Source organism: Phalacrocorax carbo, chromosome 1 (genome assembly GCF_963921805.1).
Source record: "Phalacrocorax carbo chromosome 1, bPhaCar2.1, whole genome shotgun sequence".
Lineage (NCBI taxonomy): Eukaryota > Metazoa > Chordata > Aves > Suliformes > Phalacrocoracidae > Phalacrocorax > Phalacrocorax carbo.
In genome coordinates this window covers 84,969,792-84,994,154 of record NC_087513.1, presented here as the reverse complement: position 1 = coordinate 84,994,154, position 24,363 = coordinate 84,969,792, and the positions used below count along the sequence as shown (strand labels likewise).

General features: G+C 40.2%; 1 protein-coding gene and 1 long non-coding RNA gene across 7 annotated transcripts in view; one reads left to right on the top strand and one right to left on the bottom strand.

Annotated features, from left to right (window-relative positions):
- Window positions 1–3,595: 3,595 nt before the first annotated feature.
- LOC135315452 (uncharacterized) lies at window positions 3,596–11,444 on the bottom strand. Its single transcript, XR_010374914.1, has 3 exons — window positions 11,063–11,444; window positions 7,902–8,081; window positions 3,596–3,937 (listed from the first exon to the last, which is right to left on the bottom strand). It is a non-coding gene; the product is annotated as an uncharacterized LOC135315452 (long non-coding RNA).
- A 630-nt stretch (window positions 11,445–12,074) lies between these two features.
- The window catches only part of PRMT8 (protein arginine methyltransferase 8), a 76,835-nt gene continuing 64,546 nt past the window's right edge, over window positions 12,075–24,363 (top strand). The window contains exons 1-3 of one of the 6 annotated variants that reach the window (XM_064463585.1): window positions 12,746–12,818; window positions 12,910–13,024; window positions 18,089–18,290. Coding sequence is in view for 2 of the 6 variants with exons in the window: in XM_064463573.1 (XP_064319643.1) it covers window positions 12,672–12,746 (75 nt within the window). In the remaining 4 variants the exon portion in view is untranslated. Of the gene's footprint in view, window positions 12,819–12,909; window positions 13,038–18,088; window positions 18,291–24,363 lie in introns of all 6 variants that reach the window. The other 5 variants (XM_064463587.1, XM_064463588.1, XM_064463579.1 and 2 more) reach the window with 5 other exon arrangements.

Here is a 24,363-nt window from a genome sequence, read left to right as displayed (position 1 = left end):
ACTAGTCAAGGACTTTGCAGCTTCCCATCCTCTGCCAGGTACACAAGAAGCTGGGAAGAAGCACAGCCAGGACAGCTGACCCAAACTGACCAAAGGGCTATTCCATACCATATGATGTCATGCTCAGTGTATAAGCTGAAGGGAGTTGGCTGGAGGGCAGTGATCGCTCTTCAGGGACAGGCTGGGCATTGGTTGGCAGCTGGTGACCAATTGTATCGTGCATCACTTGCTTTATTTATTATTTTTTGTTATTATTACTACTACTATTTTAATTTTATTTCAATTATTAAACTGTTCTCATCTTAACCCACGAGTTTTCTCACCTTTATTCTTCCGATCCTCTCCCCCATCCCACTGGGGTGGGGAGTGAGTGAGTGAGTGGCTGTGTGGTGCTTCGTCGCTGGCTAGGGTTAAACCATGACAGAAGGCAACTATGAATTCGGTCAACCACCTCATATCATGTCAATCCATTATCTCAAATTAGTTGTCTCAGCCAGCAGAAACTATCTGTAGATAGCCAAGATACACAGCTACACTGCAACTTGTTGCAAATGAATATATCTGTATATTATATATCAGTTAGGGAATTAATGATTGCTGGGATGACAGTGCTTAGAAAACTGAGAAAGCAGGCCAGTGGTAAACTGTAAAACTAAAATTTTTCTAAATTTATTCATCAGCAACACACTTTTTGGTAAAAGTCAGTACTTATACTATACTAATCATCATCACTACATATACAGAACTATTAGTCTTTAGCAACCATATTTTAAATTAGCTGTAAGTATACATGGAATTGATGGCTCAGAGATCAGGATGACCAGACTTGAAAGCACAGCAACAAACCATGTTGGAATATCCTGACATTTTATGGTTTTCACAGGCTTCTGCAATGGTCACAAACTATAGGACAAACTTGAATTTCAATCTTATATTATATTAAAACTTAAAATTCCATAAATCTTGTCACAAGTGCCATTCATGATTGCTTTCCTTTTAGGGTGTTTTCAGATGTGAGAATTCATGTGTCCTTCACTCTCAACTATAGTTGTGCTGAAGATAAAACAGCCTTTAGATATGGCAGAGTATTATTCAGAGAGGCAAAATAATTTAACAAATCTAATCTAAAAACATAAAATACATTCAGCCCTAGGGAATAACCAAGATTAGGTGACACTATTTGACAATACTCTCTACTTGACCATGCTCTCAATCTCTTCTGCTCTCTTCCTTTTGTAAACCACAGTTTGAGGACTTTTTGCTCTTTTGTACTGCAAATTGTAAGATTGTACTGGGCAATGAGGCATGTTTCATTTGCAGTGTATGGAATAATTAGTATAGTATAGTTTGCAGTATATGGCTGTTTACAATGATATTACAAATATCATGGTAATACCTGATGATGTCCCATTACAGTACCTGAAATGATAACCCAGGTGGTCTCTCCCATCCTTGGGTCACATATAAGAAGTGCTTTAAATAATACTTTGCCCTTAGGGAGACTTTTGTATTGTCTCTAATCATGTTGTAAGGGACTGAAAGGGTCAATGTCTCAAACGTCATAAAGTGGGATGTAGCAAGCTGCAGGCAGGAATTGATGGACACAGGGCATGGGGTGTGTAGGATGATGCACAGCCCCAGGTTCTGCTGGGCCTCACATCTTGCTGAGGTCATACAAAGTTTATTTGAGGAAGGGGCTCATGACTGCCCGAAAGACCCCTTGCGACCACCCCTCACAATGGCACCTGTGTAGAAGATCACAAAACCTCTGGAAAAAGAACCATATAAGCTCACAGGAGGCATACCTGAAGGCGGGGCTTAGACTATAAAAGTCTACAACAAAGAGGCTGGCATGGGCCCACTACGGGACGATCATCATGTCTGTTGTCATCAGCACTGGATCCAAGGGTGGTGATATCTCCTATCTTTCCCTATCTCTTCCCCCCCCACCCCAACTCTCTCCCTGCTGCCGCTTTCTTCTCCTCTTCATCTTTTACAAATATTCTTAATAAGAACCCTCACCATCAATGCTTTTCCATGTTTTCAAGTTTGAGTTGCCTTTTCAAGTTCAAGTTACCTCTGCATTGAAATAAAATGTTTAGTTGATCATTTGGTGTCATTTCACCTTAATTTAATCTGAGGGGATCATTAGAACCTTGGTCACTCTCCCTCCTCCTCACAGGTTGGGAGATGATACATGTACAACACAAAGCATGTACAGCCATCAACTAATTCTCCACCCCCCAAAATGCAGGTTAATACTATAGATTAATATTAACTTAGATATTAAAATTATAAATTGCAAAATTGGAAGAGAGATAAAATCATCTAGTAAATTGTGACAGAGACAACATGAAAATCTAACACTTCTAACCAGGTGTGTATTTCACCCATGTTTCATGTTAGAAACTTCAGTAAGCTTTCCCATTAAAATTGTTCTTCAAGGTTTATACCTCTGTTTGACCACAATTTGCAGGGACCATTATAGGATTCATTGTGGCTTTAGGTTGTTGGGGTTATTTTTATTTATTCTGATAGCAAAAGACACAGAATAGCATATTATTTTTGAGACCAGTATGTCTCAAATTCCTCCTGAGCGCATACTCTTACAGAATGAACATGACCTTTCATAGGCCATTTAAAAAATGTGCCTTAAATTTACTTGTAACATGAATCCTCTATGTTTTAGATTGCTGTAGGTTTCCTTTCTTCTCCTCACCAAGCTGGTAATTCTTTGGAAGCTGGTACCCACATGGACTTACTACTTATAAATCATCATTTTTATGTATTTCCAGAATGTGCTACGTGCCAGGGAGAGAATGTGCCACTTCCCTTTTTTTTTTTTTTTGGTCATTAAGAGATTACATATTTTGTCAGACAGAGGTCCCAAGACTGCAGTAAAGATAAGAACATTTTCATTCAGAGTTGCAGTGGTTTACCCTTCTTGTTAAACCCATCCATTCTATTGTTGTTTCCACACTGTGGTAGGTAGTGTTCCTAATGAAAAGCAATGGATCACACAAATTAGCTTAGCTGCAAGAATTCTAATTCTGCATCACCTTTTTCCTAAATCCTCCATTTTTAATTATGTACTGTTTTGATCTAGCAGCTTTAATTTTGTTTCAAGTTTTTTTTTCCAGCATGCCAGTTCTTAGATTTATGGACAGGAAGATCCTGTCAGCTACTGAAATAGACCTGAAAACTGGCTCTGGCCCAACCCTCCTGGAATTTGTTGTATGTTGCATGTAATTCACTCGAGCTCTGTGGCACAAGTGTAAAGCAAGAATCAGGAAAACAATGCTCTGATCTCATTTACTTAGTGGCAAACTACCAAAGCAGGTCTGAAGGGCAGTACCTAGAACAATGGGGTTCTGAGCTTGATGGGCTCCTCTAGGCCACAGCTGTAAGAAAAATAGCTAGTATTAAAAGCTCTTTCCTTAACGAAGCTTTGTCTTGCTTTTAGTAGTACTAGCTGTGTTCTTGCTCCCCTTCCCTTTCCCTTCTCAGAAGCAAGCTTTCACTGTCATCCAAAGTGTGAACATCTCTGCTATACTGACTTCTCCAACTTCAACAAATGATACCCAATACATCCATATTTCCAGAGTGTTTTTATTATATCAAGCAGGTTTCTGAATACTATGAACAGCTCATTATGCACTGCTCATGAAACATTTTTTCCCTGAAAGAAAATACAAGTATACCACATATAAAGTTCATGTACTCAGTTTTGGCTCTTCTGCTTCTACCATTTTCTGTTTTATTTAGTTTCAAGAAAGAGAGAAGATGGGCACCACACATTGGTCACACAATTATACCTGTATTATGCAGAGTTTAGTATAAGTTGATCTTCTCTTTATCAGGGACCACAGGTGAACTAGCAGAATCTCAAGATTCTTCCGAAGTCCACAACCAGATCAATAACCCAGGAAGATGAGCTCTGCAGCCAGAAAAATCATCATCTTAGGCACCTCAGAGTGCTGACTCTACACTATAACCTGGCCAACACCTGACTGTATTTAATTTATTCGGGACCATCATCAGGCAACATTGTAAAGAAGTATAACCTCACTTTTGCTAAGTTCTAGACTGGTTCTGGAAAATAAGCTCAGGTCATGAAATACATGCAGTACTGATCAGACTTTCTTATTTTTCATGTTTTAGTGGGAGGCAGTAGCATTTTGGCAATTTTCCTTAATGGAAGAGGAAGGAAAATACCGAACTGGGAAGAAAAAAAAATGCCAACCTATTATCATATTTACAGTTGGATGCCTGTCAACAGTGATAGCTGAACACATGTGCATATGTTTGAAGAAAATTGCTCGCAAGAGGAAAAAGTGAGACACACAGCAGGGTGACTTACTGTATAAGACGGTTATGGAACAGAAAGTAAGAAGACAGATGGCTATTTGCCAGACCTGACAAGCCATCTAAGTGATTTCCATAGATCTTCCAGTTAAAATGCTTTACAGGAGTGCTCCCAAAGCCTTATGCATATCACTGAAGAAGCCAAATAAATACCTCTAGCATTTTCAAATCTAGCAAGAAATCAATAGTCTATCCCTCAACATAGGTGAGAGGAAAAAAAGAAAAGAAAAAGAAAGGAAGTTTGAGAATGGTGAAAAACAGAAAGTGACAGAAACCAAGACAAGAGTGCCCACCTTGGGCAAAGGACAGAGGAATAATCTCATTGTTACATCTTCATCTGTGGTGTAGTTAAATTCCTTCAACCCTATGTGACACAACAGTTTAAAAGTTTAAGCACAGACTGTAGCCTAAGAAGAAAAGAAACAACTACGATTTGATACTTACAAAGCAACAAAATATCTTGTTTGAATGAATAGGGGCCTTTTTCCTGATTTGGTCTTCTCCTCAGACTTGCTATGCATGCTATAATCAACCAGGAAAGAAAAGCATGGCAGATAAAACAGAAATGGGTCTTTTATTTAAATACAAAAATTCCATTTCAGATTCCAGCAAACAATATAAGGCAGAAGGTAGAATTTTTCTCAGAAAGGAAAGTTTCTTAAAAGCTATCACACAAGAGCAGAATGTGACAAGATAGGATGGAAGCTCATGATTTGCATTTCATTTCAGTAAAGATGGGTTAATGATTCTGAGAGTATTACTTCACTTTCTTTCTGATAAACCCTGTGCTTAGATGCAATATTCTCTACCCATTGATAGCGTACGGGGATGACACTATAATAAGGTTTAGCTCTTCAAATAAAATTACACGCCTCCTCTCCTGAGCACTCAAGAATAGAATGCAAGCACAAATTTTTCACTTCTCTCAGTGCATTTTTTTCTGTGAAAGCATTGGCTGCACTTATCAAATCACCTTGGTACTAGAGTGTATATATAATGTTCTTGTTTCAAGGCTTCAGGAGTAATATGGAAGAGAAAGCAAGAAGACAGATGGCTATTTGCCAGACCTGACAGAGCCATCTGAGTGATTTTCATAGATCTTCCAGAATCACACAGAATCACAGAACCACTGAGGTTAGAAAAGAACTCTGGAAATCATCTAGTCCAACCCCCCGCTCAAAGGACTGTCAACTAGAGCAAGTTGCTTGGGGCCAGTTATAGTCAGGTTTTGAATATGTCTAAGGAAGAAGACTCCAAAACGTCTTTGGGCACCCTCACAGTAAAAAAGAGGGTTTTCTTACATTATTACGTCCTGTATTTCAATTTGTGCCCATTTCCTTTTGTCCTTTCACTGAGTACCAGAAGAGTCTGGCTCCATCTTCTTTACCCCCTCTCCCATCAAGTGCTCTCAGCCTGTTGTTGTATGAGGGAGCTCTCCAGTTACTTAGTTATTTTTGTGGCCCTTCAGTGGACTCATTCCAGTATATCCATGTTTTTCTTACGTTATATGGGAAAATATTTTGGATAATATTTTTTAGGCTCCTCATAACTTGAAGAAGACTTTGCTATCAAACTTCAGAGGTATTTTGTTGTCTGTTCTGAGTGCATGTGATTTGTAATGGTTCAAAAAGTTAGGTGAGAATTGAACAACGTTGTATTATCTCTTACGCAGGTCAGTGTCTAAATACCATGATATTATGCCCATTTATCCCTGCCATTAGAGTAATCTCAATTCTCAATAGCCTGCTTAGCTCCTCTAATCCATAGAGGATTGGACACCCACTTTGTTGGCCTATATAGAAGTTGTCAGAATAGGACTTCATTCCAGCTGACCTGGTCACCACTTTTTAAAAGTTTAGCACTCACAATGAAAAAAATGGAAGGAACATTTTCATTAAATTTAGATTAAGTGTTCAGATTTTTTTGACTGCAAAATAGAGTTTCTGTTTTGAAATAAAACAAAGTCTATAACCTTAGAAATATAAAAAAAATTCTTGTGATGAATCCACAAGGGATAAGGTAGTTCTCTGGTGTGTCGTTACCTGTAAGCATAGCTAAGGTTTCAGTTCATGAAAAGGTTTCTATAATTTAACAATGAATTCTCTGAGCCCTGGACATATCTTCTTAGCTTGTGGCAGTGGGTATCTCAGATGACTTTAGCTTCTGATAGACCCTTCCTCACTCAAACCTAGCATCTGTGGTTGAAAACTGCAGCGATTACCAGAAGGCTAGAATGCGTTCATGTTCATGAAGAAGGATAAGAAGATGATGATACATGGGGAAAAAAGTTAATAAGGAAAGCTAGAGGACCAGGAAGGAGCAGCATAAATAAAATATTTAAATTCACAGTGTCAATTACAATTAACTTCAGAATCTTCAGAATGTACATGGGTGAATTGCAAGAAATAAGGTAAATATTCGAACTACTGGTGTTTTTGAGACACATGGAGGGGATAAAAGGTACATGAAGAGATTGGAGAGATTACCAAACAAAATGTATATTTTGAGGCAAAGGAAATCACTGTGATTTTCTGACCAATAATATTACCTTCAATAACAGGTAAAGAACTAACATCACTCAAACCCAGTAAATTTCTCAGATCGCAGAAGAAAAAAAAAAGGAAAAAAAATTATGAGAACTAGTTACCTTTGGCTCATCAGTTATGGCAGTTTTTCACTTAAAGGACAAAAATGACAGCTGTTAAATTCCTACAGTGCTACTGACTTGAAAGAAAAATGCAAGGTGATACCACAAAAGGATCCTGCCCCGTGTCTTCCTTTGATCAGACAACAAAAGAAATTTGGTGGGGATTTTGGAGCAGGAATAGATTTTTGCTACAGTATTTTCTCAGCCAGCTAGGAAGTGGATTTATAGCCCAATGGTTGCTCCCAGTCTCTTTGTAAAGCCCTTCCCTGCTTTTCTAAACAAACAACAAGGAAGAAAGGCACATGATGCCCAGTCTTTCTGCTGAAGTCTGAGGTGAAACAGAAGGGGAGAAGTCTCTTCCAGCCCACTTATGCCCTGTCTTCTTCCTTTCATCAAGATGCAAGTTATTAAGAAAGCTGAAGTTTCCTGGTTTAATCTTACTTATGACCTGTGAATAAGTGATTCCGAAAGAGATGTCCAAAGCTGTATAAATGGGGGTAGCAGGGAGGTTTGGACTCTGTTTTATATGACAGAAATTCTAGTGTAATAAAGGTAGTGGTTTAACATTGATCCAGGCCTTACGAATATTATCTGTGACACAAACTTCTATTCTATATTACCTTCTCCTGTCTTCAGCTTTTTCATCGCTGCTTTTCTTTGCCTACCATGGCTACCCTATACTTCCCTATGCAGAACTTTGCTACACATTTTTTCACTTTCTTTGCCAGTTGTCTTCTGCCAGTCCTCCACCTAACCTCCTTCCTTATTCATATTTTCTCTTCCTCTCCTTATTCATCCTTATATTTCCTGCCCATTGTTCAACTGGAGCACTGCTATTGCCTCCTACTTGAAATGACACCAAATTTTCAATGTTTTAAGTAATTCTTACCTACTTCAGTTAGAATCATCACAGCAGCAACTTCGTTCCATCTTCTTCCCCCAAAAAATTATTTTGGGGAGAAAGGTTTTATCAGAGGAAAAAGATGTTCTCCTGTTCGTGTATGTCCTCAGCTTTATCTTTTGCAGATCCCATATTTTACTGATATTATCCTCAGGCTCAGATGTGCAACTGAAAAAAATAAAAAGGCTTTCCTTGATGTATAAAGCACAAAGAAAGGTTAGGCTTTTTTATGTGGAGGCACACTTGTTTTGCTAATATTGAATCTGAACCTCCCAAGCCACAACTTGCAGCTGTTGGCCTTTTTCATATCATCTGACTGCACCACAAGGAGTTTGGCTCATCTTAGTTACAATCCTTAAAGCTGGTCATAAGCCACTACTGGGTGCCCCTTGTCCTCTTCTTCACCAAACCAAACAAGCCCAGCTCTCCTCAGAGGTTAGTACCCTAAAAGACCATCATAGCAGTCTTTCACTGGACCATCTCCAATGTACCCACATCCCTCTTGAATCAGGGGACCCAGCACTGGACACAGAATCAAAGATGCAGTCTCACCAGTGCGAAGTAGAGAGAGAATCATACTTCCCTCACTCTACTGGCCACTTTCCATTTAATGTACATAATTATACAGTTTGCCTTTTATGCAGTGAGAAAGCATGATGAGTCGTATTCAACCTAGCTCCACCCCCACCCCATAACCCCCAGACGCTTTCCATTAGGACTGCTATGCAATTTCTCAGTTTGTACCGATGCACAGGATTATCCCACCTCAAATGCAGATATTTGGATTTCATCCAAGTTAATGACAAAGCTGGCAATAAGGCTGGATCTTCTGAGGGCCAGCACAGCATTATTACCTCACTCAGCAAGTGGCAAAGCAGCCTCAACCACAGCTGCTATTATTGCAGGTCTGAAGTAATATATGCTTCCCTTGCCATTTTCTCTTCAGCACCACCTCACTCCATTTGTAATACTTTGTGACCTTCACATGTACTTATACATGATATATTTAAATTCAGAAGATACTTTTGACATCTCCTGGCTTTGCTACAAAGGCACTTTCACTACCACATTTTCTTCATTACAGTACTCTTTTTTTCTTGAGATCTAACAAAACAGGGGATCAGAAATATGTTCCCAAGCTCAGTTCCAATGGCCAACTATCACCCTTAGGTAACCACAGATGTCCTTAGGTAACCAGAGCAGGATTTGTATTCACATGACTGAGGGCAGAATTTATCCCCTAAACTGTATGAAAGCTCATATTCCTCAAGTTCAGTGTTCCTGTGAATTTCAGTATCAAGAGGGACTTGCACAGAGGCCAGTATTCAAACTGAAGGACTGGCAAAGTATCTGTGTGTGCACACAGACATCTGTATGTGTAAACACACTGCTTTCAGCCTCCTGACTGGTAATTGATTCTTGAAAGGAATAACTTCTACCCATGACTGATAAAAAAAAGTCCTGAAGGACAAATAACTTTTCCTTTGGAATAAAACAGATTAGAGCAAATGGTATGTGTTTTCAAAGTAGTTTCCTCCATCACATATAGAACATAAAAGGAGGAGTGATGATACCAACCACCTGGCAGATTTCCAAAGGCATTCAGGACCAAAACATTCATGCTGATGCTAGAAACCATGATACTGGAAGGTTTTCCTGGTGTCTGTAAAGCAGACAAGGATGAGCCATCAGGTATCATCTGTATTGACAAAGAGGTGGAAGAGGATAAGAATAGGTGCCAGGGCAAGTCATGCAGTATCTGAAGCAGAAGGAGGAAGGTTATATTAAATCTCTGCCTACCCATTTTGCCAGTCGCTGAGTGCTCTCAAAAATCTGATGCCTCATTTAGCTGACTAAAGAGCTGTACCAGAAATACAGACCCAGCTGTCAGAGAAAACTGGAAAATATGCCCTGGAGTAGTTTTGAAAATTCTAATTCTTTTTCTGTATATAGAACACTGGTTTATTTTAAAATACTTAATTAGGCTAAGTTTATCTGTGTGTATCACCTAAAAATAGAGAATACAAATTAAAGCTATGTAGGTTAGCCCAAATAAATGCTGACTAAAACTTCATGCACTCACTAACCAGCAGACGTTCATGACAGAGCAGTGAAAAACATTGTGACAAAGATTGCAGAGACATAAAATTTATATTTGCAGATTATTTTTTCCTTATCCCTCCACTTAGAAGTCCATAGCCCAAGACTGTGAGGGTAGCTTTGGAATACTCTAAAATAGCTTCGAGCAGCAATGGCTGTAGGGGTTTTCATGTTTGAAGGGTTTTAAGACCTTCAAGATCTCTATGAATGTCCCAAAGAAAAAGATGAATGGCCTGCTTCCACTTCTGTCATCATTTGAGTCTCATGCCTAGAAGGTGTGAAATAAAATTCTACTTTATAAACAAAGGTGATGTGGAAGATTATTGAAAAAATTAGAAGTAGTGTGGATCTAATGAAAGAACTCAAGGTGCTACAATAAATGTGGGCTGAAAGGTGTAGCAGGAAATCAGAGGCCTGTGAAAAACTGAGTGATCAAATACCTCTGTAATATATCTCATAGAGGTCCAGCCTCAAGCTGTATGGCATGTGTGTCTATAACATATTCTCACATTCTGAAACCTTTTCATATGGTATCATTGTGCCCTGCATGGCACACTCTCCTTGTCATTTGACATTTCAGCCTACCACACGCTCTGCTTCCCTGGGTTGCTTACTTCTATGTAATTTATTACAAATCCATGAAATGTATTTCATACCTACTAATCTGTCTGAACAAGAATTTGTGAGGGTCATTCAAGTAAAAGGGAGAAATTTGCTTATTTAATTTTCTTGGCCCCACCTCCTCATCCCCATGGAGTAGGAGAATAATTTTGCTCTCTGGTCTTTAATTCACATTCTTTACCTCCATTCCCCTACCCTCAGGAATATTTCAGCCTCCGGGGTGCCACAGGACTTCCTGTTGTTTTAGCAATGTTTCATGGTATGTCAGTATTACAGAGGTCAGCTGAGGATAAACTCTAACTAAAAGACATTAAAATAGGCTGCAGGGGACAAAAATTTAACGCCCCAGATCTATCATAATCTGTTACTGATGCAGCATCTGAGATGGATATGTGCTTAAAATATGCATTGAAAGTAATATTTCAAACCTCTTCTTCAGGTCTCCATTGCCACCCCCAGAGGAAATTATTTCAAACTGTTCAGAGAGCAGCAATCCTGGTCCTTGAAATCCTTCAGGCAACACACACCCACACACCAGCATTATTTTCTCACCTCCTCCATATTAGAGCAAAACAGAAACGTGAGAACAGTGGGCTGGAGATGGAGCTGCAAAGTGAAATTGGAAGGATTAATTATGTAATACACCCCCTTTACAGCCCTTACCCACAGGATCACGAGTGAGGCAAACCTAATCCTCCCAGCTGACAACTCAGAACTAGAAAGTTCCCGGAGGAGTGAAAGCAAGATAAATGTGTGGGGAAGGTGGCAACGCACTCCCACAGATGAAGATGTAATTAGGAAAAGGCTAAAAAGAAGTTCAAAACACCTTTAGCCCCTTCCCTCCCCAGCAAGACCTCCGCCTCCGCTCCCCTTCTCCCCCCCCCCCCCCCCCCCCCTTTTTCAGCGGGAGCTGCATCCGGATCGGGACTATATTTCTGCAGTTCACGGCTATCTGACAAGAGTGTCCATCCTGCTGAAAGGCTTCAAGTAAACCAGAAGCTGAGAGCAGGCGCGAGAAGATATATTAAGAACGCGGCTTTGCTACTTAACTCGGAGGAAAAAAGCTGGATCAGGCTTCTTCGGTTGCCCTCTAAGAGCCTTGCCAAGAGTCCTTGCAAAGAAAAGCGTTGCTGATTCAAAAGAAGAGGAAGGATGGGAAAGAAAAAAAATTGTGCATGTCTGTGTGAGACGAGCACAGTGTGTGTGTCCATACGTGTGAATGCATGCTTGTGTGCGAGCGGGTGTTGGCGACGGGTGCGGGGATCTTGATACAATGTTTTTTTCTACGAAAGCAGGTGAATACAATTCCCAGAAAAGGGCACCAAGCTCTGCCCAAGAACAGAAAGGGTAGGGAGAGGGCACGTCACGAGGAGGGAGCGGGAGGGAGGAGGAGGGAGAAGAAGGAAGGAGAAGGAGGAGGAGGAAGAAGAAGAACGAGAACGAGGAAAGGGGGAGGAAGGAGGAGGGATTGATATTTCAGAAGGCATTCATAGAAAGAGGGTGGCAAATTCTGTGAAAATCTTTAAAGGAAGTTTCCTGGGACCTAGAGAGAAAGAAACCCAAATAAGAAAAATAAAAGGGCTATGATTTCCTTGTCCTGTTGGTTTGTCTCTGGCTCCCTCTGTCTCTGGAAGAGTAGCCACAGGACACAAAGATGCCCAGCTGGTCACTGCACGTCCAAGTTCAGATTAGCTGGTGCTTCTCTCTTGTTTAGCCTCGACTGTTTTCTCTGAAGGAGAGGACTCGCAGCCCCACAGCCTTTTAGTTTAACCTGAGAAGCGTGTGCTGCCTCTCTCTCCAAGAGCTCGCTGGAGGTGGAGAGGGGAGAAAAAGGAGGACTTCAAAGTGCCCAAGGAGCTCCCGATGCTAAGAGGAGACAAACATTCCCGTGGACGACGCAGAAAGGACAAAGCTGACTGATTTACTGCTGTTTTCCACAATTCTTTTTCTCCCTATCCTTTGGCGCACACCAGTGTTCGGAGATCTTTGAAAACACAAAACACCAACCCCGAAGCCCCAACCCCTTGGCTAGCTCTTATGGGAATGAAACACTCCTCCCGCTGCCTGCTCCTGAGGAGGAAAATGGCGGAGAACGCTGCCGACAGCACCGAGGTAAGGACGCGAGGCAGAGCCCGGCGCCCGAGCTCCCCAGCCCCGAGCATAGATCCCTGAGCAGAAGCAGCAGTAAGTGCAGATAAACTTTCCTGGCTCATTCGGCTAGCCCCTTCCTCCGTTGCTACTGTGATTTCCTTTACGCGCCCGCCGTTCCCCCTAGGCAGAGAACTTTGCACCCCGCTGAACCCCACTGTCGCTCGGGCTGCTTCCTGGAAGCCGCCGCTTTACGGCTGGTTCCCGGAGAAGTTGGGTGAGCCGGCGCGGGCTGGACGGAGGTGAGGCTCCATGGTGGGTACGGGGGACTGGGAGGAGGGGCGGGTGTGTGCGGCGGTAAGGAAGGGGAACGGTTGTTTGTGTGTTTGAGGAGGCTGAAAGGCGCAAAGAAGGTCTCATGAGGCAGCACCGTGGCCAGCTCTGAGTGCTTTTCGTCTGGCAGAACGCCGTGGAGGCTTTGCTAGGATTGTTTGGGGGGACTTCAGGAGTATCCGATTCTCTGCAGCCTTCCGGATATTAACAAGCAGAGCTGCCCCGAGGTGGGGGCGGAGGGCAGAGGAGCATTCCGACTTGCGCCCGGTTGGCCTGAACAGTGCCGAGAATAGCTTTGCATTGCCTTCGACCCGAGAGGGTACCCTGCGAGCTCTCAGGTTTTCTGCAAGAAAGCCGCCCCCCGCCCTATCACTTTCGGTTCCCTCAGTCTTTCCCATCTCAGCAACACTGGGGTTGAGCAGCCCTTATTTACTTGTCTAGGGCTGTCTTGACCTCACTGAGACTTCTCAAGGGGTAGAGCAGTGTGCGAAGTCTCAGATCTGGAAAAGCAGAAGGATGCAGGATGCGCAGTCCCAGCTTCTCTGGGAGCATGTGAGAAGGAGACAGGCGAAAGTACGAGTGTGTGCCAAACTCCCCGTTTCTATTAATAGACTGTGCCTGGCACTCTGTCTGAACGCGTAACACATAGTTAATCAGCACAGCAATATACAGACCCCCGAGGACATTACACCCCAACCAACTTCAGCAGCTTTGCCCTTACGTGCACGGGCGGCACTGACCCTCCTCCCCAGCTGCCCTGTAGAGGTAAAAAAGAACAAAAGCACCACTTCAGTGTGAGTGAGCACATGACTATTCCTTTATTCTTTCAACATCTCTGCCAAATGTCTCCTCCTTTCAGATAGTTCTCCTAGTAGGTGTCCTGCTCCCTCATCAATTCCACATTTTTCTTCCTAATAGTGCTCCCTCTGCTTAACCTTGATAAATATGCCTCCTTTGCCGTGCCAGGTGAAGAGTAAAATTTTATTAAATGAATGTGATGTAAGCACTAAATCAAAAACCATGCCTGCTACTGCATTACAACTCCACAGAGTACTGTTTGCAGAAGAGGCATCTATAAATAGCAAGAAGTCTGACTGCACATCTGTAAACTGTTGTAGTACTGACAGCACATATTGCATTAAAGGTCCCAGGATACTGGGCAGTATTGCAAGGAGAAATGTACAAGCACAGCCAGTTCATTTCAGAGCCATTTTCAACGGAAATTGTCTTTAAACAGGGAAAATATGTGAGACAAGCTCTTTAAATATTCCTCTTCTATTTCAATTCACTATTGGTACATTTTCATTGTTTAACCATCTTTGTCTTTCTGCTTGTGCAATGCTGTACGCACTGCAATGTCATTTTATGGAGAAGGCTTTTTTAACAACAGTTTCATTCCAATGCTTCATACAGGTTAGGAGAATATTAAAACGCTGTGCTTCCTCTCCTCAGAATATCATTCAGTGACAGATTTGTGAAATGAGAGTTAAGTATTGCAGATTAGGCATATCCTGCTGCACTTTGCCTTAAGAAAACCAGAAGGGATACATTGACAACACCTACCAAGATACTGTTTATTTTATTAATTTTCATCTTTGTGATGTTATGTACTGAGAGAAGTAGTCTGCATACATGCAGACTTAGAAGTGCACCAAGAAAAATATGCCAATACCTTTGAAGCTCTTTCATTTGTTAAGCATCTATATTTAGCAAAGTCATGTGATACCAGTTTGACCTTCAAATCTGTATTTATCTAACTTTCTCCTGAAGTTAGCAAATGTTCTGTCACAGAAAGAATACAGGAAAAACATCTCACTTTGAGACTTACCACAACATCAGAAAAAACTGGGAATTGGTATAAATTTGCTTCATTTGAAACCAGTGGGGTATCAGCATGATTTGATACTCACTGTTTGACGTACTTTGATGCCACAGTGGTAGGCATGATGTAAAAAATGTCAGCTATAATGAGAGCTGAAGAGTTAAAACATTGAACAAATGGGCAAAACGCACCACTTCTAAATCATTCCAAAAACCTCCTGGTTCTTACTCAGCTTTATTTGAGCCAATTACTTATGTTACAGCTTCATAGTAATTTTTTTTTTTAAGTCTACCGTAGCCAAGCATTACTCAAACATTTGATCAAATATGGCAAGTATACTGTTTCAGTAGTAGGGCAGTTTAAAAAAATACCTTAAGACAAAGGACATGGACACTGTATGAGAAGCTTTTTATTCCCTTAAGTACCTTTTGATGACTGTAGTGCTAGCTCATTAGCTTAAAGAGCTTAAAGAAATGATGGCAACAAATACAGACAAGGGAAAACCAAAGCTACAGTAGGACAATACTTACTGTTTCCTCAAACAAGAGTACAAGACAGTAGAAAAGCAATTGCTCACTAGTATTACTTTCCAGTCAAGAAGGCCACCTCCTGTTACCAGGAAACTTAAGTGTGCTCCCATGGTGCAAGATTGTACAGACATTTACCAGTGTCCCCATAGCCTTATGTCTGGATACAAACCATAGTTACCTGAATGGAGGCATTGCCACAGGTGCTGTTGGATCTTGAATCAGGCTCAGAACTGTTCTGTAATTTTATTATACTGATAACAGTCTGATATCAGTCTGTCTGCCAGAGTTTAAGTGGAACTGGTAGTTTTTTTGCACATGTTTGTAGCAGCCTGAGAGTACACAGTGCTTTGTATAAAAATAAAGGTAAAGGGGAATACAACCATATGCCTTTTCTATTTAGAGGCTCACTGAAGGTCATAGAGGTCCCGCTGATAGGAAGCTTGCAAGAATGGTTTTGGACGCTTGTTTGGAGTGCACAGACAAAAAAAGGTTCAGAAAATCTTTATTCTCCTTGGCTGTCCCAGGAACTTTGAGACAAGTTCCATTGGAACAAAAACTATAAAACAGAACCTCTGTATCTTTTGTCATAAAAGAAGACTTGTCAAAATAAAAGAGGACTTTTTAGATAACAGATCCAAAATCAAGTTCTCTGCAAATAATTAATTGCATTCAGATAGAAAACAGAGTGAAAGAGAAGTTTGTGGAACATATGCATGGAGATTCTGCAAAATTTATGGTGGTGACCTGTAGATTTTGCTTTCTGTGTCTTTTTATTTTAGATGTATTAAACGGAATACATATTTAGTAATATGTAGGCCTGATATCAGTGATGGGAATCAAATTGAAAAAAAGCAAGATTTCAGAAGTGTGCCTTAATGTAGCTTGTGAACGTAGGCCAAGTGAAGGGAACAGCACAAAGTGCCAGGTTTTATGTGCACATCCAATAGGCATATATATCTACACGTAACAGGTTAGTCTCTGACTGAAACAATTCTAGAACCTGAGACTGGTCTGATTTTGTACAATGCAATTGCATGGCATATAAAAGGCAATTCTTATGCTGAAGACTTTGCAGTGTCTGTAGAGAAAAAAGATGCCTGTTTCTCTTACAAGAATAGAGACATTAGGTTATTTATTAATGGTAGCAAAATAGAGTCCTCCTTGAATGTCCTATTATAAAAAGCTTGGGTTTTGGTTAGAAAAAATATTTTGAAGATTTGGGGTAACAGGCATAATATAAGTTCTTCCCCATACAGATGAATATAAACGGAGTGGTATTATGAGGTCCAGGTCTGTGAAAGTAACTGCTCTGTTATCAGAAGTGGGGAGATTATCATGTCCTATCTGTATGAAATCCAGCCATACCACTACTGAGGGGAGAAGAGATTACAAAATCAGTTGAAATAATGAACTTCTGTTTGTGATTCATGAGTAGGAAGAGGGTTTTTCTCCTAAGTTGTCAAAGTACAAATGAACAGAAGCAGAGCAAAAGTGTGCCTAACAGACCAGTGGACTGAATTTATTTAATAAATGTGTTTTGTTCCTGGCTATTACACTGAATGATCTTGGAGATACAATTTAATCCCTCTGAGCTTTCCCATTTTTACTGTTGAATTCTGTGATTTATTGGTGAAAGATGCTGTAGAAGATTATTATTTGGTGTTATTAAATTGCTTAGAACGCTATTATGAATGAGCTTTAATGAGTGGGTGATGTTTACCCAAGAGAGAAATAATGCTGCTGTGTTGGTGTACCTCTTAGGCTTCAGAAGTCCCAACAGATCTGGCATGGTGTCAGATAGCTAGCTGAAGGAGAAGTCATAAACTGCTTTCAACCTCACTGAAGGTGTGCTACATGCCTATGCCCCACAACTTTGAATGGGAAAAGTTGTGGTAGCTGGTGTGTGCAAGTAGTATAGGTGAGCTGTAGAGACCCATGTGGCCCATGCTCTAGATGTTTTGCACTGCCGGCAAGGCAGTCAAAAAGCTGACCCATGATGTCAGTGAAGAACCTTTCACTGTGAGTATAGTCAAATCCCCAAGGGCTATAGAGAAAGCTCTGAGTTAATGTAGGGAGTATTCCACTTCTCGGCATTTTGATCCTGTACAATGCTCCTACTAGGACTTAGGCTAGTAACAAGGCAGTTCTAATATAGTCATGAGGGCTTTTTTGGTTTTTAGCCAATTCAGGAGTTGGGGAGCAGAAATATGGCTGTGAGCCATCTTCTACCAGTTTCAGCTGTGCAGAACATTAATTTAGCTCAGCAGAAGGTCTCAGTGTAAATAAATGCATGCAATTCTCTTCTGAAATTTAATACTAAAAATTCAAGACACTGACCATAATATTTTGGCCCTACTGAAGAAATAAGTTTTTGTTAGCATTAATAACATGAATAGGATCGAAAAACATTTATGCTTAAAAAAAATAACAGCTCTCAAAGCAGAGTTTCAAGATAAAGATATCTTAGTGTTGGATCATCCTCTGCCAGCATAGGGTTGTTCTAGTGACCAGCATTTTAGTGTCAAGAAGACCGGTATTTTTTAGAAAGGGTATAGTTCATCTTGTTGACATCGCAGGCCAGATCATATTGTGTGTTTGTGGCAATGCTAAAACAGAGGTTCTCTTCTAGTGAGCACTTTGCACAGAATTTGCTGTAATGACTCTTTCTTTTCTAACCTCAGTCTGTGAAAAGCACCAAATTCTTCAGAGAAGAGTGCAAGAAATCCTGTAGATGACTACCTTTGTAATTGTTCTACCTCCATGCTGAAAATAAGCTTAGCAAGACTGACTCCTGTGCCTTCCAGAGTTTCACCCTCAGCCTCATTATGAAAGATCAAGGCTTGTGCCCTTACTGGTGCAGGCAGAGCAGAGAAATACATAAAGGTAAAAAAGCATTGAGCCTAATCTTTTCATAAGGCTTTGTCTCGGGCTTTCTGAGTTTGCAGCAAAGTTCAGTCCATTGACAGATGAGGTGATGAACAGCTAAAGGGGGTGAATGATGAAACTGGTTGCTCCTCCCTCTTATTCCACAGAGAATCCCGCTGCCTGCTGTCCTGCTTACTAGCTTTAATGCCAGCTTTATTTTCACCTAGAGTTTAGGATAAAATGGATTGTCCTTTCCATAATTTTCTTTCTTCTTTGGGAATAACCTCTAAGCAAGAAGTGCTCTAGGAAGCAAAGGGGAAGTTGCCCACTAAGTGATAGAGCTGAGGGCCACAAGGATATCTTCACCACACCAGAATGGAGCAATTGCTGACTAATCACAGCCTATGTGGCTGGATCCTGTGTTCTTGAAAACGTACTGACTGCCTCCATGGAGTCTCTTGGCATGCTATTGCTTTCAAGCTGTTGCATGGGAGTTGAGACAACTTTCTTACTTCACAGTGACTGTGAGAGGATGGGCACTATTTCACTCTTAGTATTTCAGAGGTGTAGAAAGGTGAAGGAAGATGGCTTTATTTATGTCTTATAAGCTAGGTTTTTCAGGTCCATGTTCTGAAAAATATATTAAAAAATCCTAAGTTTAAAATGTATGTAAAATTTTGTCTTTTCCTTAATCTGCATATTTCTAAAAAAATAGAAACTCAGTTTGAAAATCTGGAATGGAAAATCTATTTATCTTCATTTTATTGCATCAACAATTTGGAGATTTAAAGACCAGAATTGGAAATAAGGCAGACTCACTTGAAGAATTACTCACTGCCAAGTTTGCTTTTCTGAAAACTGTTTAAAGTGCAGAAATTAAAGATAACTTTGCTTTGGTTTTGAGTGTGAAATATTAGGTGATCATAAATAAAATCTCAATGTATTTGCATTCCAAAATTAAGAGAATATTTCAGTAACAAAACATTTGCAAGGAAATTATGGGGAACTAAATTGTTCAGCTAAAATTTTAGACAGAGGCACAGTAAAGAAGGTGAGGAGAATACTATTCTCCCTCACTTAAAATATCCTGTCCTGCAGTTAAAACGTGCTCTTGGAAGTTTGCATATATTGAAGACTGCATTGTACCTAGGTCTTTTCCTCCCAGAGTGAATTATTTTTAAAAAGGGGTATTACCACCTTTTCTAGCAGTTATTGACAGAAAAGGAGTTCCTTAAGCTTTTCTGAGAAAGGATGGGAAAAGAAACAATTTTGGAAGAAGGGGCATGAAGGTGTGTATTTTCTAAGACATTGTTTTATACAACCATCCTCCTCAGCTTTTCCTAGTGGCAAACTCTTCATCATAGTGCAGTTGGCAAGCTTCACGTTCAGCATATTGTTTGGTCTGGACCATATGCTTAAGTTCCTAGTGCTGCTCTTGTCCTGTCCAAGGATCCAAGTATATCTGAACCATTCTGTTACAATTGTCCCTCCCCCTTTTAAAATAAAAAGTAGTATTTCCCTCTCTTGTAACAGTATGATGAAAGTAAACATACTGGTTGGGTTGCAGTGGTATATAGTGGTCTCCAAGGATTAGTGTTGAGTGTTCCTTCAGTGCCCACACTTGGGGTCACATGTGCCCTAGCCGTTCTTCTTTCCTTCTTGTCTTTTTCTGGCCATGGAGCTTATGTTTCATCACTTCTAATAGCACCAGAAAGCTCAAATCCAGTCTCAGAGCCCAGAATAATGTGTGACCCAGCCAGGGCCTTCCAACAACGATCCACCAGTCCAAACTTATTTCTGTTGTGGACCTTAATTTCTTGCTTAGAAAGGAGGAAAGGAGATTCTGCCATCTGTTTCAGTTTGCAGCTGCATCCTTGTACTATTTGTCAATCCATTGCCCTGAAGCTTGACCCCAGCATGGGATAAAGACCAGCTACTGATTTTCCTTTCCATAGTCACAAATAGAGAAGTAATTAACCCTTCCCATAACTCCTTCTAAACTACTATTTGAGGACCTGATGATTGTGTCCTATATTAGTCATTACCCTGTCTGAAATACAGGATATGTACTCTTTTTTTTCACTCTCATCTCAGTTAAATTGGGATATATCAGGAGTAACACCACTGAGTCCTTTATAGATAGGGATCACACTCAGTGTCATTGCAGAAACACAGAAGTGTTGGTTAGAAAGGACTTCTATAGAACATCTCATGCAACCTCATGATCGGTATAGAACAGTCACCAGCATTAGAACATGTTGGCCAAGTCCTGAAAATCTCCAAGCGCAGAGATTCCATTACCTCTCTAGGCAACCTCTTTCAGCACTGCACAGATCTCTCAGTGAAAAAGTTTTTCTTATTATCCTATCTGAACTTCCCAAACTGCAAGCTGTGGCATTTGCACCTCATTATTTCATCTGCTGCTATAGAGAAGAGTTTGCCTCCATTTTCTTTTTAACTATCTTTCAAGTACTTGCAAGCTGCTATTAGATTGTCCCTTAGCCTCCTTCTCCACAACTCTAACAAGCTCAGCACACAGCAGTCTCTTACAGGTCATCTTTTCAGGTCCCTGACTATTGTATTATATGGCATCTTGCTTACTGCTTTTTAACTAAAAGCTCTGCAAAAATGTTATGAAAATGGAATGGAAGAATATTTTCCTAACTGAAAGAACTTTACAGGAGAAGACTAACTGCTTAAATGCACATGGCCAGGTAGTGTCAATAAAGTGTTTTCTGTAGAAATCCCTTGTGAGTAAGCCCTGCTGTGTATCTGGCTTGTTTTAAGTTGGTATTTTTGGTTAGTAATTTCTTATTTATTTCTCCTAGGAAGAGAGGTCAAATCTGAAAAGCAGCACTACTTCTTACCTACAGTTTGCATCTTGTGTAACTGTACACCTGGAACAGCTGTTTCAGAAGGAAATCAAATGAGATAGTGTTAGCCACATCATAATATAGTTGCCTCTTTAGGAGTCACAGTGTATTAAACTTAATTAGGACTAGCTGAATTTACAGGTAGCAGGGGGTGTTCAACAATTGTTATGGATGCACTGCCTACTGTATTGTTGAACCTTAAAAAAAGGTAAGGGCCATCATTACCTTTTCAGTTCCATGGGCTTTGATATAACCCACTAGATCCTCCACAAACCTGAAGCAGATCAAGGATGTGAAATATAAAACTGAGGTACAAGAACAGTTATTGGGCAGAGAAGACAAAAAACAGAACATATTTTATTGTGCAAGAAAGTACGTTGCAGACTAAGGTTTCAGCTAAAACCTTTTCAGCTCTGTGGAAAACCGACGATCTCTTAGGCTCCTGGGATTAGAAGTGGCAAACGTGAAGTTGGCCTCAAGTAAAAGCCCTGTTGTGGAAAGACACTATTCAGTCATGAAACAGAATATGCTTTGTAAATGTATGGGAGGTCAAAGGTCATAACGAAATTTTGTGAGGTGGAAAAGAAGAGGAAGGACAGAAGGGAGGAGAGAGGGAAGGAGGGAAGAAAGGTGGGAAGGGAGGGAGGGAGGAAGAGGAGGAAGGAAGGCAGGAAGGAAAGATAGGAAAATATAGTCAACATCCAAAGAAGCTTCTAATTTCCATAAAAGCAGGAACAGTAGAAATCTATACTTAAATTTACTGTAAAAAAAAAAAAAAAAAAAAGGTCGCAGAATTACTCTGTGACTCCTGAAGGCTGGCATTACCAGAAAAGACTAAGATGAAGAATACTGAGTACCTTGGCCTTTTCCTCATCCTTTGCCACCAGGGTCCCTGTCCCATTTAGTGACAGGCCCACATTTTCTCTAGTCTCCCTTTTGGTGCCTATGTACTTGCAAAATATTTTCTTGTTGCACTTCATTGTCCTGTTGTCAGATTCAACAACTGTCAGGAATCAAAGAGCTGTAGGCAGAGGTAGCAGGAGGCCATACGGAGAGTGAATCAAATCACCCTTTTACAGCTTGTAAATAAGGAAATAATAAGGCTTTTTGCAACAGCCTAGGTCTAATGCAGACCTCAATTTCTCTGTCAGAAAGAGAGAATAAAACCAACATTGACTGGTTTTTTACTACATTAGTCAGTCATGGAATAAGAAGAGATAGTATGTAGTTCTAGCCCTGTGATTCACCCCAACCAACCATGAATGAGGAAGGAACATAACACAGAAAACCACAAGGTATGTGTATTAAAGCTTCCTTGAAATTCTCCATTGAAATTTGCTTTTACCAGCATTGTCTCAGAAACAGTTAATCAATGGTTATTCTCACAACTAACTTACCATACTGTGAGGGAGATAGACTGTCGGTGAAAGCTTTTGCACACACATGTAATGTTTTCTGAGACCCACCCCAATCACCACAGAAAATGCAACACTCTTCATTAATCCCTGTGTTAGGATCTTGAGCAGCAGCTCAGCTCCAGCTCACCACAGTTCCACCTCAGGTACTCACACTGGCTCTCACCTCATGTTTGATCACAGTCACATTGTCATTGCTTAACTTGACACGTTACTGAGAACATATTTTCCTAGCTTGCTGTTTTAACATTACCCTTCTATTAATATCTAATCTGCTGTATCTTTATATTCTATTAAATCAAAAAGCTGATTGTCACTTTCAAGGCCGTTTGAAGCATGTGTCCTGCTACTTAGGATTTCTCATTCAGTACCAAGAGGTTAGTACAAGTTTCCAGTGCCAAATTCCATCTCACTCTTACTAGATTTTTCAACAGTTTTAATGAAGGTTAGCCTAGAACTTGGAAAACTAGGCCAATTCTGAACTGGGTTTATGCTTCTATTTTCTCTATATTTGACATTCAATTTCTGTCCTGCTTTTCTAAGAGAATTTTTGTTTAAGCAGATAGACTTAATGGGAGACAAAGATAGATAGATAGATAGATAAGGTTTTTTAAACAAAGAAGGTGCTTTCACTTATTACTGTGAGATTTTAATGAAAATGTGAAACTGATAGGTCTGTTTCTTTCTCAACAGAAAGCAATAATGCACCTTAATGCTCGTAAAATATGTCTTTGCCACTTTGTAAAGTGGAAGGCAAAAGTATTTATGCTTGCAAGATCTATTTCCACCATGCCTACTGGAAGCAAAGGCCTTCTGATCTCAGGACAGGTTTACCCTCATGTAAATGTGCCAGTTTCAGCAGAATTATTTGTGATTTATATAGATTCAAAACCAGCTCACATATATATATAAAACTGTATTTAAAAAGGATGAATCACAAGTGTTTTTCCTAAATAACAGAGTTTTCATCGTTCTGTTTCATGATTGTATAAAAATATTAGGAGTATACTTTCTCATAACCCTTTCTTAACTGTGTTTAAAAGATGCATCTGAAATACCAAAAGCTTATTCTCTTGTTAACACAAAGCTATACCAGCCTGATTTATATCTGATTTATATCTGCTTTGGAAATACAGTATGTAGATATATTTTAACAGGTGTAGTTCAGAACCTTTTGGAATTAACATAAATTGCTGGAGATCTTTGAACACTTCAGTAAAAGTTCTATTAGTAATGAAAGAAATGCTGAACACACTGGTTTGCTCATGCGTGTCAGTAGCACTCAGCATGATTATTGTAGAATCAATTTCCATACTGGCAGGATATTTAAAAACACTCATCCACCTTCTCTAATATGGAGCAAAAGTAATTCCACCAGAACTAGTGGGATTACCTATGTTCTGAATGTTAGATACAGATCCAAGTTTCTTAAATAACTGCTGAAAACACATTGAAGTCAGTTGTGGTATTTGCAGCCTTCTTGAGAACAAATGAGCTACCCAAGCCTGGAGTTGATGGGTTAATAACCTCAGTCTCTTACAATGAAATTTCTCAGACTAGGTAAATCAAAACCAAATAATGTTTAACGGCCAAATATGAGCAAGCACACTTCATTAGGCTAAAGTTAGAGAGTGCTTAAGCACATATATGTCATCCTTGCTATAAATGAGGACTAGTCAGTCTCAGAAGTAGACATGATTGCCTTAACAGCCTGGAGAAAGATTAATATTTCTTTGTCCATTACTAAGCTGATTTATGAGAAGCTTTCCTTTACCATTTTTTTGAAACTTGAGATTTAAGCTT